Source organism: Jaculus jaculus, chromosome 18 (genome assembly GCF_020740685.1).
Source record: "Jaculus jaculus isolate mJacJac1 chromosome 18, mJacJac1.mat.Y.cur, whole genome shotgun sequence".
NCBI lineage: Eukaryota > Metazoa > Chordata > Mammalia > Rodentia > Dipodidae > Jaculus > Jaculus jaculus.
This window is the reverse complement of record NC_059119.1, coordinates 29,850,637-29,870,797: the sequence shown is the minus strand read 5'-3', so window position 1 is coordinate 29,870,797 and position 20,161 is coordinate 29,850,637. Positions and strand designations below refer to the sequence as shown.

At 42.2% G+C, this 20,161-nt stretch overlaps 1 protein-coding gene across 5 annotated transcripts in view; it reads right to left on the bottom strand.

Moving 5' to 3' along the window:
• Nucleotides 1–20,161, bottom strand: part of Marchf8 (membrane associated ring-CH-type finger 8) — a 141,602-nt gene that overhangs the window by 52,997 nt on the left and 68,444 nt on the right. For 3 of the 5 annotated variants that reach the window (XM_012948666.2, XM_045137180.1, XM_004658051.2), the window contains one exon: nucleotides 12,014–12,192. The exons of 1 other annotated variant lie outside the window; for it this stretch is intronic. In XM_012948666.2, the coding sequence (XP_012804120.2) occupies nucleotides 12,014–12,115 (102 nt within the window). In that variant the 5' untranslated portion in view covers nucleotides 12,116–12,192. Of the gene's footprint in view, nucleotides 1–1,341; nucleotides 1,562–12,013; nucleotides 12,193–20,161 lie in introns of those variants that run through there. One more of the 5 variants, XM_045137181.1, reaches the window with a different exon arrangement.

Below are 20,161 nucleotides of genomic sequence, written 5' to 3'. Positions count from 1 at the left end.
CTCCCTTTTTATAAAGACTAACATAAATGCTTTTCAAAAGGTAACATACAACATGGTCTGATTAGATTAATAATCTTCCTAGCAATGTATTGAAGAATGTAACCATTTTCAAATGCATTTTCCATGAACTATTTTTCAGCCATTTTAAAAATTTCTGAATATTAAATAAGGTTTTGTTGTAAATGAATTTGCTGGAATGTTCCTTCCATTTATTATTTTTTTAAAAATATGCTTTATGAATAGTAAATGAACAGATAAATGCCTAGTCTTTACAATTATCTATCAAATAAATACATAAAACCTTGAGGCTGAAATAATCTATATCAATACAAGTCAAAGTTCATTTGGTATAAAAGGTATTACTGAAATTATAACTCGACTTCCTACAATGTTATTGAACAGCAGCCTCTTCAACAGGAACATACTCCTTCAGAAATATGTCTACTGACTACCAGTAGGAGCCAGGTACTCCAAGCCCTTAAGAATGGGGGAAGGGTGAGCAAAACAAAGATGAATGCATGTAGGGCTTAAGAAAATGGAGTAGGAAAGCCAGGCACAGCAGCACAAGCTTGTCATCCTCGCACTAGGGAAGCTGAGACAGGGAGATTGCCATTTCAAGACCAGCCTGGACTATATAGCAAGATCCTATCTCAAAAGAAGAGGGGTGTATTGATTGGATTTGACTCAGTGTGTCCCACAGCTCAGAAGCACATCACAGGCTTAGTAGGTAGTAGAGGTGGCACATGCAAAATCAGACAAAGCAAGTGGTAACAACAGAACTGCTGTGTCAAATGAAATTACATGCCTGGCTTGCATGCTTGTACACACACGCACACACACACACACAAGCATGCATGCACACACAGTAAATAACACCAACAATCAGAACAAAGCCCCTTTTTTCCATCTCCTATGTAATTTCCCAAACGCTGGACAGAAAGAATTAAGGTGACATCTGCGAAGCAACACTGCCTCTAGAAAACAGCAACAGAGCCGACAGCTACACTCACTCAAGTCACTCACTGAGCTATCTTTCTCAGGACTCTCCGAAGTATGAAGTCCGTGGTTTAAAATGAAATGGGAAGCATGCATCAGTGCAAGGATTCTGTTACACTCGTTAGATAACAAAAATGCTAGGTGCTTGTTAGGTTAAGAATACTTCCCTCATACTCAAGGAACAGCTTCGTTAGAAACAGTGTACACCACTGACAACGTGAACCTTGACGTTTCTCTGGCTGGGCACCTCACAGGGGAGAAACCTTAGGGTCCAGAAGGCCTTAATGCATCTGGACCTTCAGTGAGAAACCTGGGCACTGCTAACAGGACACTCACTCCTCCTACCTGAAGCTCCATTTTCCAGCAGGAACGCATGGGCGTGTCCTCCACTCAGCAGTGGTCCCCTGCAGCATGGTGCCCCCGCTGCACACTGAGGGACCGGCCCAGGGTTAGCAGCAGCAGCCGCCCTACAGCAGCCAGCAGAAGCACATTACGGGGCTGCTGTGCTTGCGAGAGCTTACTGAAGCCTTCAGTGCAATACTCCTGTGATCAAACTGGACCAAATACTTCCTCCAGCTGATTTCCAAGGAATGAGGTGGCTAATGAATAATTCATGACTTCACTTTGGCTCTGTGGTTCTCCCACAGCAGTGTGCAATGTAAAGATTCTAAGCTATACTTGCTGGCATGCAAGAAATTCAAGTTTAGTTTTTCAGTCAATGAGAGTAAGTGGTACCGGATCTGTTTGCTCAGCTTGTATGTTAACCTATCACCCAGAATCACTTGAGAGACTGTTTTTAAAAATGTAGAAAAGGTAAATAATTAACTACAGATGTCTGAAAATACAAGAAAAAAAAAAACCCTGTTTCCCATAAACCTGTCCCACACAAGGGTCAGAGCAGAAGGAAAGGCTGCACGGACCCCGCCCTTCAGTACATCAGTGGATCATGGATCAGTACTGCCACTTACCAGAACCTATAAAGCCAAGAAAGCCACTGAGGGCTGGGGGAGGGGTGCTCTAAATATCAATGTCAGGAAAGAAACCACTTCTAGAAGGAGTTTTCCTGGTCTGGGGTATAAATAAGCCCTTCGTCTCATTGGCACTCTTCTAGGAGGCAGATGGACATTCGCTCCCCCACTTTGTCAGTGCTTGTACATTCCCACCAAGAAGAGAGAGAATGATGTCTACAGCAGTCATCACGCTGCAGCTAAGACAATGCTGGGAGAGGCCTGAACGACTCCTACAGGAGGTGTGCCCGCCTCCTCCCCCATGGGAAGTGCAGTCCCTTAAAATGCTCTCTACCTGGCCTTATCCGGTCTATTTCTCACCTGACTACGTCATTCTGTGTTTCTCTTTATTTTTGCTCTCAAGACCTATCTCAAGTGTTGGCTTTCTCAAGAACTTAGTATTTTTTAGCTATGGGTATTGTATTTTTAGCTACTACTATTTATTGGTTCTCTTGGCCCCTCCTTAGCCCTAGATTTCCTGTTTCACTTCATTCTACAACGTTATATCACTTCTGAGAATATGCTTTATAAAACTCAAGCTCTTATTGGTCTACTCTGTAGTATTCAGGTATTCCCCTGAGTATCATACATTCTGCACCCATCCCAAATATACACTGTGTCCACCCTGTCCTATGTGAAGAGGCTTTATCACATGTCCTCATTGGAGTGCATGCTCCACAGGGATATCCTGTCTAGCCTGTCTCTGTGTTGCTGTGTAATCTTAAGGAACATTTCCTTGTCAGCCACACAGAGAGCTGCAAGCTGGTGATGTGTGCACTTTCTGAACAGGTACAGGTCTGGTGGGGAGAGCAGAGCTCTGGTCCATGGAAGGTGGTAAAGGCAAAAGGAGCCAAGCTCACAGGAACAGAAAGTGCAGGTGGCCTCTGCTGTCTGGGGCTAAGAAAGTATGCACAAGATACAGTGGCAGTCTGTCACACTGAGTTGTTATTTGTTTTATTTATTTATTTATTTATTTATTTATTTGCAAGCAGAAAGAGAGAGAAGAGGGGAGGGGAAGGAAGGGGACAAGACAGGAGAGAAAGGTGTGCCACAGCCTCCAGCCACTGCAAATGAACTCCAGATGCATGTGCCACTTTGTGCATATGGCTTTACACGGGGAGTAAGGAACTGAACCCAGGTCATTAGGCTTTACAGGCAAATGCCTTAACCACAAAGCCATCTTTCTAGCCCACATGCTAATTTTTTTAATCTGTAGAACTTTGGAAGCAGGGCATCAGAAATAGTTTTTTCTTTAACTTTTTCCTGTCTTCTCCTGCTCCCCTTCTTCCCTCAAGGTAGGTCACAGAAACAAAAAACTCCTTTTCCCCAAGGCTAGTCATAGACACTAGAACCCCATTCTCCAAAGGCCAACTGTAAAATGTAGAAATATTATTCAAACCTCCTCTGCCTTTTTCTTACCTATCTATTTGACATCAGTCTAAGTCTCTATTAGAGAAGGGGATCTGCTACATTCTTAGAAAGGACGGCTACAAAGGAGCCACTAGGAATCAGAGCAGACCAGACCAGCCTATTGAGTCCCCCACCTCATTTTATTGTATTAGATCACTTTGTCTTATCCAATCTCATTTCTAAACAGCTTTCCATTCTTCGCTGGGCCTGAACATTAAAGTAAGGTATTTTCTTCTACGTCTTCAGGCTCCCATGTCACTAAAACTTTGATTAAATAAATCTTTATGTTCTTCTTGTACTAATCTTTTGTTACAGGGTTACTGACCATGAGCTTTAATGATGAACAAGGGAAGGCTATTTTTCTTCTTGCTCCTATCATTTCTCAACTGCACATGGGATTTCCTGTCAATCGGTCAACCCATATTGGTCTCTTCCCTCTCTGCAGTCATTCATTTTCTCCAAATTTTGACTAGACACTCTCCACTCACTCTTTGAATGAAAGAGAGGGGACCCTTGCTATAAGACACTCCTATTATGCTTTTTATTTACTGGCTGTTCCTCAAAGAGATCGATTTTCCTCCCGCCTGTTATTCTGCTAGCTCCCAGTTAGCTGATGAAGAGAAGATGACCAGCTCTACAGCACCAGCCTAGCTTTCTTTTCTATTTCCTTCCCAGCCCAGACATACAAAGTGTGCCTTCCAGTATGTTCTCTGTCCTAGAGAGAAGAATTCAGGGAGGCTCCCGGTCCCATGTTATTCCAAATCTCCCAGCTGGCACAGCCCACAGCCAACCGCTGTCCTGCCACAGCCATCAAGAAGTTTTCAGTGCATTTTTCACTCTTTTTTTTTTTTCACAGAGTGTGGAGACCAGTACATTCCCACTCATTTGTTTTTCATGACTCTGTAGACCTGGCTATGCCCTACTCTTGGTTGCCATTATTGCATACACAGTGATTTTCAGGCTGCACCTTGCTCTGTGTGACTCAACTATAAAAGCGGAATTTGGCTACATTTTGAGTATAAATGCAAAGACAGGATGACTCTGCACCTCACTGTGCATGTAGACAGCACCCTACGTTCAGCACCACTAATGAGGCACACACTACTAAACAGCTTCTTCCTAAAGGCAAAAAGGTACCTACAACTTTTCAAGTAGACTGGGAAAATAAGAGTACATGGTATGTTAAAATTGCACCAGAATAAAACAGCCCTGAGGACTAAGTGAACAAACCAAACCAGTGAAGAAGACAGCACCCTCACCATAAAAAGAGGGACACCTAACGCCACAGTGGTGACGGCCCACTGACCTGTCATCTGACTATCTGGTACATGTGTCAAAAGGACAGGCAGAGAGCTCCAGTCTGCCCCGGGGCTTCAATTCAGCTGAGTCCCATGGCTGGCATGGACTACTCAGATTGTGGGACATCTAACCATTTGTCCACCTATCTGTCCAAATTTAGTACTGTGCCCAGCTTCTATGCCCTCCATGATCCTGTACCTAGCCTCTGCAGCTCAACTCTACAGATCCACCATGTGACCTCAGCAGCTTGCCAACGGGGCTCGTCAACAGCTTATCTGTACACCTGCAAGGCCTCTGCTGCATCTGTGTCAGCTCTGTCTCCAGCAAGGCCTCATGGAATTACTTCAGCTCTGCTGTGGCTTCATTATTCCTTTTGGAGCCATTCTGTAACATGCATGTATATGTGACAAAACACAGAATTGTGTAATATGTGATCTGAGAGTTGGTATTAATAGTTAAGATTTGTAGGACATGTATACACCTTTAGTCCCAGCACTTGGGAGACAGAGGTAGGAGAATCACCATGAGTTCAAGGCCACCCTGATACTACACAGTGAATTCCAGGTCAACATGGCCTAGACCGAGACCCTACCTCAAAAAAAAAAAAAAATAGTTAAGATTAGAATAGAAAAAGAATGTGTTTGCCAACAGTTAGATATCAAAGGAAATTAGGAAAACCTTGGCAAAGCGATACAACTTGTGAATTTACTGTTATTCAATAAATTCTAACATTGTGGCAATATATAAACATGCCCATTGATGTTTCTGGCATACTATGTCCACAACACACAGCCTCTCCAATATATAGGGGTAAGAATTACCCTGAGCTAGGGCCTCTAAATTCTTGGCAACTCTCATTTCTCTCACTGATAATTAGTTGTTTTCTTTGTTGAACTTACAGCTGATGTATGTGTGTGTGTATATATACATATATACGTGTGTGTGTGTTTTTACCTATATGTTCTCATACTAAAAATGTATTTTGAAATATGGTTTTATTATGCTATCTTTAAATAGATAGATAAGAAAATTTAAGGAAAACAAAACAAATAATCATGAAATGGCCAAAACAGTCTAACAGGGCTACTGCAATACAGGCACTGCAGTGGGCACTGCTGGATGCTGACCTGTCCCTTCGCTTCCTCTGCTCGGTGGAACTGCATCCCCTGTCTGCTTACTGTCGTGAGAATTCTGGCTTCACTCACCCTTCCTCCCTGGGCTGTTCTGCTGACAAGTATCCATTTCCTGAGGCTCCTGAAGTAAGATCTGCTAGAGACACCTGAGAAACACCCTCCTGACCCTTAAGATAGAATAACGGAAGCTCTTCTACACTCTTCCTAGCATAGGCCATGTGCAGCAAGCACTGAATGCTGCTCTAACAAAGCTCCCACTACCGTAAGAGAAACCTGCCTTGAGGTGAAGAACACTGACTGACACTGAACAGTAGAAGGTGGCGGGCGGCGGGGGGGGGGGGCGGGCGCCTGGTCTCTCATACATATGCTGGGTTAACCACACGTGAAACCCAGTCCTTCTCTTACACGGACAACTGTTTACATGAGCGAATAACATCTTTCATTAAGCTAAGTCTGTACATGGAGCTGAAAGCATCCTAATAGCAATTATACTGTATGTTTGTAATATCAAATACTCTTATGTTAAAAATGCGTTATGTTTTAATAATTAGCATAAAACATCAATGGTATTATAAACAATGAAGTATGGAGCTAAGGATATAGCTCATTTGGTAGAGTGCTTGCCTCGCATGTGCAAAGCTCTGGGTTTGATCCCTAGCACCCCCAAAACTAGGCCTTGTGCCATATGAAGGTGGAGGCAGGAGTATGAGATATTCACGAAGGTCTGCATAGTAGTTCAAGCCAATATGTGCCACATAACACCCTGCCTCTGGGAAAAAAAAAATCAGGAATGTCTGAAGGTACTCAGAAAAATCAAGGATCTCCAGAATTGACAGAGACCCACACCTGCAATCCCAGCATGCTAAAAGCAGAAAGATCAGAAATTTAAAGCCAACCTCAACTACACAGCAAGAAAAAAAAAAACAAAGACACACATATTAACTGGTCCAATCAAGAACTTGAATGTTGGGCTAGGGAAACAACTCAGTGGCTAAAGATGCTTTCTTGTAAAACCTGCAGGTCCAGGTTTGATTCCCCACCCCCCATGTAAAGCCAGATGCACATAAGGAGCATGCAGCTAGAGTCCATCTACAGAGGCAGGAGACTCTGGTGCACTCATGCACACACATATTCATTCCCTCTCTCTCTCTCTGTATCTCTCTCTTTCTCTCTCCTCTTTCACAAATTAAAAAAAAAAATTGAGACAAGCCCAACAGACTGGCCTTTTTTTTATGGGGGGGGGGAGAGAGAGAATGAGAATGAATATTGACACATCAGGGCCTCAGCCACTATAATCAAACTCCAGATGCATGTACTACCTTGTATGTACATGTGACCTTGCATGCTTGTGTCACCTTGTGCATCTGACTTACATGGGACCTGCAGCGTAGAACATGAGTCCTTAGGCTTTGCAGGCAAGCACCTTAACTGCTAAGCCATCTCTCTAGCCCCTAAAAACAAAATTTTGTTTTGTTTTGTTTTGTTTTGTTTTTCGAGGTAGGGTCTCACTCTGGCTCAGGCTGACCTGGAATTCACTATGTAGTCTCAGGGTGGCCTCGAACTCTCAGTGATCCTCCTACCTCTGCCTCCCGTGTGCTGGGATTAAAGGCGTGCGCCACCACGCCCGGCTTAAAAACAAAATTTTTTTAAAAAAGCAGATTGAATATAACCACCCTGATGAAGGTCTAAAGGTAACAGCCTCCCTTTCCCCCAAACTAGAAGTAAGGAGGTATCTTTGGACCTATACGGGAAAATCTGGGTCAATGCACTTTGCCAGAGGTCAGAAATACCGGAAGGGTCTGGCCTTCCCCAAAGAAGTTCCCCTTTCCTAGAAGAGCTAATAAACCCCTTCTGAGAAGTTTGTACCCTTTCATCAAGGATTAAGATTTCTGGAAAGGTTGCCCTTTCCCAGAAAACCTGACCCAGACACCTACTGTCAGGACTGAACTAAATAATTTAGTCTCCCATCTAGGAGGTCTCCCTTAAAACACCCCAACATGGGTCTCTAGGTGGGCCTCCCCATTTTCTGGAAACCCTTCTTGCTGCTTTCTGGGAAAAAAAGCTCTGTGTTCATTCATTCTCTTATGCTCTCTATCTCCCAAGCTCGAAGCCTTCTCCATAATAAAATCTCTAAACATTACCTTCTCATCTGTGGGTCTCACTTGTCAGAATTCAAAAGACATGCACCCAGAGGCCACCAATTCCATGAAAGCATTATGTGACTGTTGAGCTTCTGAAACCCTAGCTCCTGAATTATTGCTTACCCAAGGAGCTGAAATGAAATTCCAATGCTCTCAAAGACACCTCAAATCCCCATATTAGGTAGTTTGGAGGTAATAGGGTCCTCAAAAAGTTAAAGGGAGGAATGTCTTTGAGCTTGCCTTTACACTCTCTACTTTGCTGCAGGTCAGAGAATAATCTGGCTTATCTTTTCATCTTGGTCCTAAAAAAGTTCTCTAGATCTGTTTTTCCTTAAACTCAACTGGAGACCCTCCCTATAAAGGAGTTCTTTTTTTCCTGAAGGATTCATTCCTGAAGAACTAAACCTGAGCTCCTACATAAAAACCTAGCATTTGTCAGGGCTGGTTAGCTCAGCCCACTTCAGAACCTAGAAAAGACCCCAGTCTTGGACTCAAGGTAGGCTTTTCCATTTCCAAAAGCCCCTTCTTGCCTCCTTGGACATGAGTCCTCCTTTCCCTCTCTCAAGTTCTATATGTAATTTAATAATCTCTAAATTTATCCTCTGATCTGTTGGTTTCAATTCTTTGAATTAATAAGACAAGAACCTACTAGCCACTGACTCACTGGCTATTTTGTGTGACCTTGACAGTCTGGTACCCTAATTCCTGAATTACAGCCCTACCAAGAGCCAAGAAAGGCTCCATCACTATTTAAAAATACCTCAAAATTTCCATATGATATTGGTATACTGGCAAGTAACTCCAATTCTTGAATCAGTAATCACTGGCAGGAGTGAAGATATTATATAAAGACACTTGTCCCCTTCCTTTGGATATCAGGATACTGAAATAATGAGCCCCAAGAAATTGGAATTTCCCTAGGAGTATCGGACTGGGATAAGGAAAAGACTGAAGTTAGTGCCAGCCAGAGGAGGAACTTGCCTCCTGGAAAACAATGCCACACAGACAACTAGTCAAACCACCTTGCTGGAAAAACTGGAGTCAAGACAATGATGACGGGCAGGTCCACACCCTAAACAGGACTGTGCAGTTATGCACATCTCTTGCCTTCTGCTTACCAACAGGTTAGGCCCCAATGGTGGGCTAAGGGAGGGTCACTGGACCTCTTTATTTGTTCCTCTTCCCAATATGGCCACGTTGAATAAATCTCCTTCCTCTGCTTTTCATTATTACCTGTTTATGTTTAATTACTGCCTTGTTTGGCTAAGTAAGGATGGGTAGCCTGGGAAGTTAGGGATGCCAGGGCCCAAACACTGACCCAGCTACTCCGGTATCCAGAGCTCTCCAACATCAGAGCTCTGTTTCTCATTGGCAATCCCAGTCATAGCCATTCACCAGCTTCTATTGGGTTTGCTTTAAAAAAAATTTTTTTCTTTTACTTTATCACTTTCTCCCATTGTCTTTCAACTATACCATCCATTCCTCTTACATGTCTATATACTCTGGGTTTAAAATTCCAACTAACAAAATCATTCTGGAAGACTTTAAAACATAAAACATTAGGGTTCTTTCAAGTACAAAATACACAATTGCTACTGCTAGGTACCCAAATGAACAAATATGGGCTGGGGAGATAGCTTAGCAGTTAAAGGCACTTGCTTGCAAAGTCTGCTGGTCTGGGTTCAATGATCCAGTACCCAGGTAAATCCAGATGCTCCAAATGGAGTATGCCATCTGGAGTTTGTTTGTAGTAGCAAAGAGGCCCTAGAGCAAGCATATTTATTCTTTTTTACTCACAAATATATAAAACATTGTTAAAAGAATAAATGTATATGGTATATTTATATTTACATGTGAAAGTTCTTTTAGAGGAAACATGGAAAAATATTCAGTCAGGTGAGCATGGCATTTCTCTTTGGGTACTGTGATAGTCTGAATATATGGCCTCATAGACTTAGGCTTGAACTCTGAGTCCCCAGTGGGCAGAACCCTCCTGGAGAAGAGGTGTCACCAGGGCAGATCTTGGAGTGCAGTCCTCACATGTGTTTGGGGGTGGATCCGAATCCCAGCCCAAAGGTCGGAGAGAGCAGTTTGAGTTGTGCTTCCTGCTTGTGGGTGTTGCAGATGCTGGTCATGCTGGTTGTTAGGTAATGGCTCTCAGCTGGGATCTGTTAAAGCGAGCCAGCTTCTTCCACTACCAATGGTGTGATGGTGTTCCCCTATGACTTGTAAGCCTCCGATAAGCCCCCTCTCCCCTTCCTCCCATAAGCTGTGTCTGGTTGGATGTTTGTTACAGCAACAAGGAATCGACTACAAGAGACATTTTTATTATTGTACAAAATAGGTGTCCCTTGCATCTCAGTCAAGGCTTAGGCAAAACCACAGAGGAAAAGGGTAGATAGATGAGCAAGAGTGCCGCTTTCACGGTGAGTCTAACAAGCAGCACCACAGCGAAAGAGACAGATGCTGGGGACACTCAACACCTACTACAGCAGAGATCCAGAGGCTCCTAAGACTTCATCACTGAGGCAGACTTAAAACTCACCCACCATGGCTCAAGAAATTTTGAGGGAGGGGGTGGAAAGGACTGTAAGAGTCACAGGTTGGGATGTCATGCCCAGAGGCACTGCCTCCCCCCAATAACTGATGTAACCCACAACCCATGGGGAATACTAGAAACCCCACTGAGGAGGTCCCCTGTGGAATGGGGGCAAAGGAGAGGGAAAAGATGGTACCAACATATGATGTATCTGTACAAAATATGTTCTTAAAAGTAATTTTAAGAGCTGAGAAAAAAATAAGGGCATCATCATGTATTAAAAGGCACTAACAACTATTTAAGATACTATAATAGTATCTTGTAGTGTTGTTTAGTGAACTTTCTACTTTAAAAAACAGATTTAGATGGTTTTCTAATTTTCAACAGAGATATGAAAAGATTCTTTTGAAATTATTGGCCACCTAATTAATAGCTACAAGAAAGTAGCAAACTCCAATATCCCACAATCACCACTGATTCCTACTCTATTATTCTCTTGTATCACCTTCACTCAGTTCATATGCAATACACTAAAACCACTGTTGCTGCCATCTGTCACAGACATCTGAACACAGCTTCCAATGTGGACTGAACACCAAGAGGGCTCCAGGAATTCTCCAGGCCTTCATGTGCTAGACTGGGACAGCTGAGGCATCCAGCCTCCTGGACTTTGCAGCTACCAGGTCCGCAGTCTCTTCAGCATGCAGACAGCCATGTTGGACTGCTCAGCCTATATAGTATAAGGCTATCTCCTAAATTCCCTTTATAATATATATTCATTCTATTGATTTCGTTCCTTCCAGCACCCCGGCTAACACAGCAGTGTCAGCAGGTGTAATTTCTCAATCAAGGTTAAGATGGTAAGGTAGCTGATCACTGGAAGTGGTGATCAAAAATTTCTGATTTACTACCTCCTGATCTGAGCACAGCAGCCAAGATGCTGAAAGTTAGCTGTTTCTGAAAGCCCAGGGAGGGCCAAATACTCTGCAAGTGTCTACTTGCCTGTATTCTAGCCCTATCCTTAATTTAGAAACTATGCCACTGCTTGCAGTTGGACTCTAGAACTCTGACCTGTTAATGCGAGGGTAAAATGGACATTATCCTAAGATGGAAAGTAGCTTGCAAAGGCTGTCAAATAAATGTGTATCTCCAAACACTGATTTGGTGAGAATATATAAAATTGTATTTTAGACTTTAAACAATATATACTTCAATAATCCATCCTATATGTAAGTGTATAGAAGTTGTTTCGACATGGACCTACAAGGCAAATATTAACACCTCTGAACTGTAAGGAGTAAGAATGTATCAAAATATGAAAACTTTGAAACTTACTAAAAGACAGTCTCTCTGAGCACAATACTTGTGTGCTTGTTAGTACATTATCAGAGAAAATGCTGGTCCTTCAGGCCCAAGTCTTATTGCAGATCATAATGAATGAAGTTTTAAGACAAATAATGAAACTTTAAAAAGGCATTCTCCCATTACCTGTTCTTCCCTCTCTTTTTCTTTGGTCTTGCTTCTGAAGACTCTAGCAGAAGTAGCATCCTGAGAAGGAATGGCAGAGGTCTGGTGCAGTGGCATGCTCATCCCAGCCTCTGATCTGGCCTCCCTCTTTATGGAAGGGAGTCTCCGCTGGCAGACTCATTTTGGGCCATGGACTTCAGCTAAGAGAAGTGAAGACAAACATGGCGGAGCTAAAATATCAATAGAATTTCAAGAGGGAGATTTAACAGTTTATGTTCCTATTTAAATTTGAGTAAGCATAATGGCAAAGGCTTGTCTTCAGAAATCACAGATAAGTAGGAAGACTGTCACATTTCTTTCATAAAATCAGTGGACCTGAAAGAAGCTGGTGGATCAGGTATAAGTTTTCTGTTGACTAAGCTGAAAACAGTAGTGTCTCCACAGTTACTATAATACTTTTGCAGTTAAGCTCCAGTCACAGTGAGCTCCACAAGGTGGAGCATGCATCCAGAGTTTGCTTGCAGTGGCTGGAGGCCCTGGCACACCCATTTTATCCCTCTCTCTCAAAAAATAAATATAAATAAAATATTTTAAAAAGCAGTAACTGGCAGACTAGATTTGGCTGGTGATTTATAGTCTGACAAGCACAGGAAAGATGGAGATGCTGTGGTGTGAGCATGAAATGTCCCCATAGGCTCCTGTGTATGAACACAAGATCCACGGCTGGGGGTGCTAGAAGTGGGTCACTGTGGGGCAGCCCTAAGGTTCTATAGCCCAGCCCTTCCTATGCTTCTCCTGCTTTCTAACTCTGCCTGTAAAGCACTGATGTGAGGATCTGGGGTGTCTGGAAGGTAGCAAAGATAACGGGCCTCATCTCCTCTCCTCCTAATGCCCTAGTCCTCCATGACAAAACCCATCTCAAATATTTTACAGTGTCTTAGCACAGTTGAAACTTTATAGTCTCCATACACGAGGAAACTAAGAATCCTAAGGGTCTAATCTATGGTTTTGGACAAGCTCTGGATGGTCTCAGAGATGGAAAAACAGCTGGATATTGAAGACCTCAGCCTATTTCCCTTCCTTCCCTCACCAGGGTTCCAGCTGAAGGATGGTCTTATTCCCTCAGGGGCCAGGTTCTGGGTCTATTGTCTGGGACCAGGTAAACCTCATGCAGGAGGGAGAGAGTCCCCAAATGTAATCTCAAAAGATGGCTACCTAACATAAAGGCAGTTGACCCATAGTAATCTATGTAGTTGTGGGTCTGTTCTTAAAGGGGGATGGGAAAGGGATGTGTTGTCCCCGGTGAAATAAGAAAGGGAACTCCTCTGTCATGAAATTGAAAATATCTTATTACTTTCCTGTGAAGCCCCCTGGAAGGATGGGGCAGCACAAAGAAGTATGTCATTTGCACACTGGAGAATAACAATGGATTTCATTCTTAGATAACAAACCCTATTTAGTTTAACTTTCACAGCCTTTTAAGTCAATTCTCATTCTTAACTTCTCATTTGTAACTCTATTACTTGCATTGTATCCTAAGCAGCTGACTGTTGTATCATCAGCAAGCCCAAATCAATCAACCTGTTAAAGACTGAAGTTTATTATAATAAGCATTGAACTTATCTAAATTTTTGACCTTGTAATTAAAACTGTAAGGCAATTTAAAAAGCAAATTTGGCCTAGAGAGATGACTTAGTGGTTAAGGCGCCTACCTGTGAAGCCTAAGAATGCACATTCAAATCTCTAGTCCCCACATAGCCAGATGCAAAAGTCATGCAAGCATGTACTGTCACACATGCACACAAGAGGGCACATGTATCTGGAATTCATTCATAGTGGCTGAAAGGTCCTGCTCCCCTCCCCCACCTCTTTCTGTCTCTCAAAAATAAAAAAGTGGCTGGAGATATAGCTTAGTGGTTAAGGCACATGTCTGTGAAACCTAAGGACCCTGGTTCAATTCTCCAGGTCCCACATAAACCAGATGCACATAGTGGTGCATGCGTCTGGAGTTCATTTGCAGTGGCTGGAGGCCCTGGTGTTCCCATTCTCCTTCAGTCTCTCCCTCTCTCTCTCTCTCTCTCTCTCTCTCTCTCTCTCTCTCTCTCTTTCTCTCTTTCTCTAATAAATAAATAGATAGATAGATAGATAGATAATCTTTTTTAAAAAATTAGAAATAAAAAAAACTAGACTTGAAGTTTGGCATTTTGCTCACTGTTAAGAAAATCTGTGTACCATTGTATCAAGCACGAACAAGTGCTTTCTGCTATAATGCTGAAAACCTAAAGGCTTATTTATAGTTATTTAACATCATTTTAAAATACATCTATGTACCTGTTTACATTTTTGTTGTTGTTGTTTTGGTTTTTCGAGGTAGGATCTCACTCTAGCCCAGGCTGACCTGGAATTCACTATAGAGTCTCAGGGTGGCCTCGAACTCACTGTGATCCTCCTACCTCTGCCTCCCGAGTGCTGGGATTAAAGGCATGCGCCACTATGCCCAGCCCCCTATTTACATTTTTAGTGTCTTTAATTTTCTTTTTGTCTAAAATGGACTAGGCACAAACCTAATCTTGAAATAGAAATCTGTATTACTAAATCGATGCATATTCTTTAGTGTGACTTTGATTAACATAAAGCAATCTAGATCTCATCTTTATTATCATCCAAGACTATCAGAATAGATAACAAGGGGGGGGGTGGCGCTTGGGAGGCAGAGGTAGGAGGATCACAGTGAAGTCCAGGTCAGCCTGGGCTAGAATGAGACCCTACCTTGGAAAAAAAAATTAATAGATAACACCAAGATATGTAACAGTAGAGCTGGAAAGATTACTTAGTGGTTAAAGGTGCTTGCTTGAAAAGCCCGGCACATGCATCTGGAGTTTGTTCACAGTGGCAAGAGGCCCCGGTGCACCCACTCCTCCCCCCTTCTTATTCTCTCACTCTCTCTGCAAGTAGATTTAAATTTTTTTTTTAAAAAATGTAACAGTTCATGTCTAAATAGCATTGTTTGTAAATAACAAATTCCAGTGTTATAACTTGGGGTTAACTCACTTTGGCTAAGGAACTGGGAATGGATCCCCTCAAAAACTAAGAAAGCATATGGGCTTATCAGAAGAATGTGGGGCGTCTTCCCTTCCTGAAAACAAAGATCACAATGAATGAAACTTAATTATTTCCTCTACAAAACCCAAATGATAAAGCCAGAAGTGACCACCTAGCAAAACTGGACCCTTAGAGGTGATATTTAAATTAAGCTCCAAAGGAGAAAAATTGTTAACTAATAAATCAATCTTGACTTTGTTAACAATAAGCTTCCCTAGTAGTTAAGAGTGTGAGACAGAAACAGCTAGGTAAGTGAGCATTTTACAGCCAGTTCTCACAGCTGCCATCATGGGCAAACCAGCACCAGTGAACAGAATTTTAACCTTGATATTAACTTATAAAAAGAGTTGAACCTGAATGACAGTCACAACATCAGGTAACAAATTAAGACATGATGCTAAATTTTAGAATTCTGGTTTGCTGGAAGCCTTAGGAAAATGTGGTTGCCATTTGAATTTTATGCTTTTCTGTCTCGCAAGTCTGTGAAATATATTCTAACAAGAAATAAAAGGGTAAAAGAAATAAAAGGGTTTTAGTGATTCAACATGAGAAAGAAATGGAGAGAACCAAAACTCTACTGATTGTAATTCTCCTTTTCCTTGTCATAGAAGCATGTGACCATTTGTCTCAACACAATGTCTGAAGGACAGATAAATTAATTTTGTTTGGGGTCTGAGATTCTGGGGTGCCCACCCTTCTCAGAGTCTAGCTTTCCATTAATTTAACCAGCGTATGACAATTTATTAATATAATTTACATTGCAATGAGGTAGAAAAAGCAAGAGAAACAAAGAGTATGTTGGGCTGTAGAGAATGCTCAGCAGTTAAAGCATTTGCCTGCAGAACTTAACGACCTGGGTTCGATTCCCCAGAACCCATGTAAAGCCAGCTTCACAAAGTGGTGCATACATCTGGAGTTCATTTGCAGTGGATGGAGGCCCTGGCATACCCATATTTTCTTTCTCTCTCTCCCCCTGACTATATCTCTCTGCTTACATAAACAAATAATTTTTTTTAAAGCTTAATATGTTGATGTTAATTGAAAGTCTCAATAGTTTTGTGTGGCACTTTTCTCTAGTTAGCAAAGCAACTAGATCCTGGGAGCCTCAGGTTCTGCTTCCATCCAGAGGTCAGTACACATGGTCTCATGGCATCCAAAAGTACTGGGGTAGCATAGCAAAGAAAGCTATACATAAGGGACCTTCTAGATTATTCTTAAGTCCAGTGGGTAATGATACAGTCTAGGGAAGTCTATGTGAAGGACACATGACTATCATCTATTAAACAAAAGATGGTATACTGGAACATATCTCAAGTCTCCTTTGTTTCTTTCTCTTGAGTGTCCTCTAAAGACCTTTTCTTTCTTTGTAAGCATCTACAAAAGAAACAGCCAAAGTTATCTGGGCTAGTTACTTTTGCCAATGTAGCCTGGTATAAATTGACTCTTGAATCTCCCTTATTAGCGACAATAAGAGGGAACAGAGTACATGGATTTAGCCCCTTCCTGACCGCATGACTCCATGTTAACACCTCTGATCTAGATGACCCCTTAGTCTGCCTTTTGACTTGTTGATCCATGACTGGTATCTTTTAATAGTGTTCAGTCCCCCATACTGGAGGTCACTTTGGATACTGTTTATGGTTCTAAAAATATCTCAACCATGCATTCAAAAATTTAGCTTCTAAATGTCTCAAGCACTAAAGCAGTGTTAAAAAGAATTCCACAAAAAAAATCCTGGAATAAATATTGACACTTATATGTCTAGAAAGCCAAACAGGGGTTGAAGGGATGGCTTAGCAGTTAAGGCACTAGCCTGCAAAGCTAAAGGACCCAGGTTTGATTCCCCAGGACCCACATAAGCCAGATGCACACAGCAGTGCGTGCTTCTGGAGTTCGTTTGCAGTGGCTGAAGGCCCTGGCACACCCATTCTCTCTCTATCTGCCTCTTTCTCCCTCAAATATAAATAAAATATAAAATCTTTTTTAAAAAAGCCAAATAGCTTTTATCAACTACATGAGACAGGGAGGGTCTCAACACCCTTGTGGGGGGTTAAATCTCTAAGAATTTCTTAAAACATTTTACTCATTTATTCTTTCATCTGGATATGATGCAAGCATGTTAGCATTCAGGGTGAATTCCTCGTACAAATCCACTAGGCTGCCTGGATTAGGAAAGCCATGTTGTAAATTTTCCACATGCAACATATGAGAATAAAACTGTCTACAGGTAAAGCATCTTATCTAAAACAAAAAGCAGATTAGAAAACAGACAGACAGACATAGTCACTAGCGAGCATCTCTAACCTCTAAGCACATCCTCTCAGGCCCCTAGGTGGCCGGCGTGAACTCAGAGCAGCAGTGAGCTTCTCCCTCAGCCTCCTTGCTTCTGCAGTGTGTGTCAGGCCATCAAGCAAGCAGGTCACAGCTTCGCTATCTTTGCATGGGTGCCTGGCCACTGCGCAGAGTCTCTCTGATATCATGAAAGATACTGTCTGCACACAGTCCATGAGTCTGTGTCCCAGTGTACAAACCCAGCACAACACTCCCAGGTGGGTCTACATTTCCTCCAAACTCAGGTTTGGGGTGCTGCAGGAACCTAAATGGGCCTTTCAAGCATGGTCCCTTAAAAGCATTAATTCTCTTTGCACTGCTCATTGCAGGCGCCATTTTCCCTATGCATAAAGTTTTATAGACCACACCTATAAAATATGTATCTGACAAGCTCAGTCAGCTTTTTACAGAGTAGAAGCATATGGATTTTGTTATGGGCTTTACAAGCATGTGGAAAGGAGGAATAGGTTTAAACCTGTCCCCCACAGACACTTATTAAATCTGCCATCTACCTCACTTCAAATGTACCCTGTCCCCAAGCAGACAGGAATGGCCTAGAGGAAGAGGGAGAAGTAGAGGAGCAAACTGGACAATAGAAAAGATCATACCTCCTTATAGTAGAGGAAGATGGGAAACAAAGAAAAAGTAGCTGGTCTGTGCACTTATCCTCTCAATTCCCAGCCAGTGCACCAGGTATGATATGGAAATATGGTGGTCTTTGAGAGCACTGGAGCCTTACCTCAGCTCTTGGGTGGGCAATAACTCACTCAAGAGCTAGGGTCCCAGAAGATCAATGCTCTCAATTCTTATCTCATGAATTTCAATAGATGTAATCCACAGATCATAGGATAAGATTTAGAATTATTCTATCAAAGCTTAGAATTTTAGGAGAGAGAACTTTAAGGGAAGGAAAGATTAAGAGAGAAGGAATAAATTCAGAATTCTTGCCCAAGAAGGATGGCAAGAGGAAGTTCCCAGAACATGAGAAGCCCACCCAGTTAACTATGTTTGGCTTTTTGGGGTTTTTTGTTGTTGTTGTTGTTGTTGTTTTTGGTTTTGGGGGGTAGAGTCTCACTCTAGCCCAGGCTGACCTGGAATTCACTATGTAGCCTCAGGGTGGCCTCAAACTCATGACAAGCCTCCTACCTCTGCCTCCCGAGTGCTGGAATTAAAGGCGTGCACCACCACAACCGGCTGGTTGACAGTTTTTTTTTTTTTTAATTTTATTTATTTATTTATTTATTTGAGAGCGACAGACACAGAGAGAAAGACAGGTAGAGGGAGAGAGAGAGAATGGGCGCGCCAGGGCTTCCAGCCTCTGCAAACGGACTCCAGACACGTGCGCCTCCTTGTGCATCTGGCTAACGTGGGACCTGGGGAACCGAGCCTCGAACCAGGGTCCTTAGGCTTCACAGGCAAGCACTTAACCGCTACGCCATCTCTCCAGCCCTGGTTGACAGTTTTTAAGGATGTCTAGTTCACTCCAAACATCAGGGGTCTGGGTACCATCAAGATTTCTTGGAAAGGGCAACTTTCCCAGTAATTTCAATGTTCTAAGAATGGTGCAACTTTCTTTGAAAGGGGCAATTATCTTTTCTAGAAACGGGAAACTCTTTGAGAGGAGAAGAGATTAAAAAAAAAAAAAAAGGATAGACGCTTCTGACTTTTATTTATTTATTTATTTATTTTGGTTTTTCGAGGTAGGGTCTCACTCTGGCCCAGGCTGACCTGGCCTCGAACTCACAGCGATCCTCCTACCTCTGCCTCCCGAGTGCTGGGATTAAAGGCGTGTGCCCTTCTGACATTTCTGACTTCTAGCATAAGGTAGAAGGACTCCCCTAAGGGCACAGGTAAGGCTGATCCAGATTTCCAGATTCTCCCTTACAGGCCCAAGGATATTTCATGTCTTCAACCACTTTAAGTTTATTTTTGAAGGTCCTGTCATTCCTTAACTGCTTCAGGTTTGTCTCTTAATTTTAAGAGGACAGAGCCTTAAAACCAAAAGACTAAAAGACTAGATCTCTAATTTGGGGAGAGGGGATGACCAGGAAGGGTAAACAGCTATATTCATGAGCACTGCCCCAAAATCTGCTCATGATATTCATACCATATTATCCATAATAGCCATAAAAGCAGAAATCACCTAAATGCCTATTAAAACTGACAAAAGGGCAAATAAACTTTGTATATCCATTTACTGGAATCATATTTAGCAATAAAAAATAAAGTACTGATATATGCTACAGTATGAATGAACCTTATGAGAACGTTAAGAGAAAAGATGCTGGTCACAAAGGATCATGTATGTTATGATAACAACTGTGTGAAATTCCCAGAGTGGATAAATCTACACAGAGACAAAATAAACTGCTGGATGTCAAGAGATACAAAGTAGACTACTGGATGTCAAGGGATACAGTGAGAGTGGTTGCATGTGATGGGGTATTTGCTAAAGGGGTTGCTTTTTAGACTCATTAAAATGTTGTAAAATTATGTGTGGTGAATGGTATCATATAATTCTTCAGTATATAAGAAAATACAAACTATATAATTAAGTCAGTGAACTTTAATGGATATAACCCATATCTTAATTAAGCTATTTTTTTTGTTGTTATTGTTGTTACTTTTCAAGGTATGGTCTCACTGTAGCCCAGGCTGGAATTCACTATGTAGTCTCAGGCTAGCCTCAAACTCACAACAATCCTCCTACCTCTGCCTCCCAAGTGCCCGGATTAA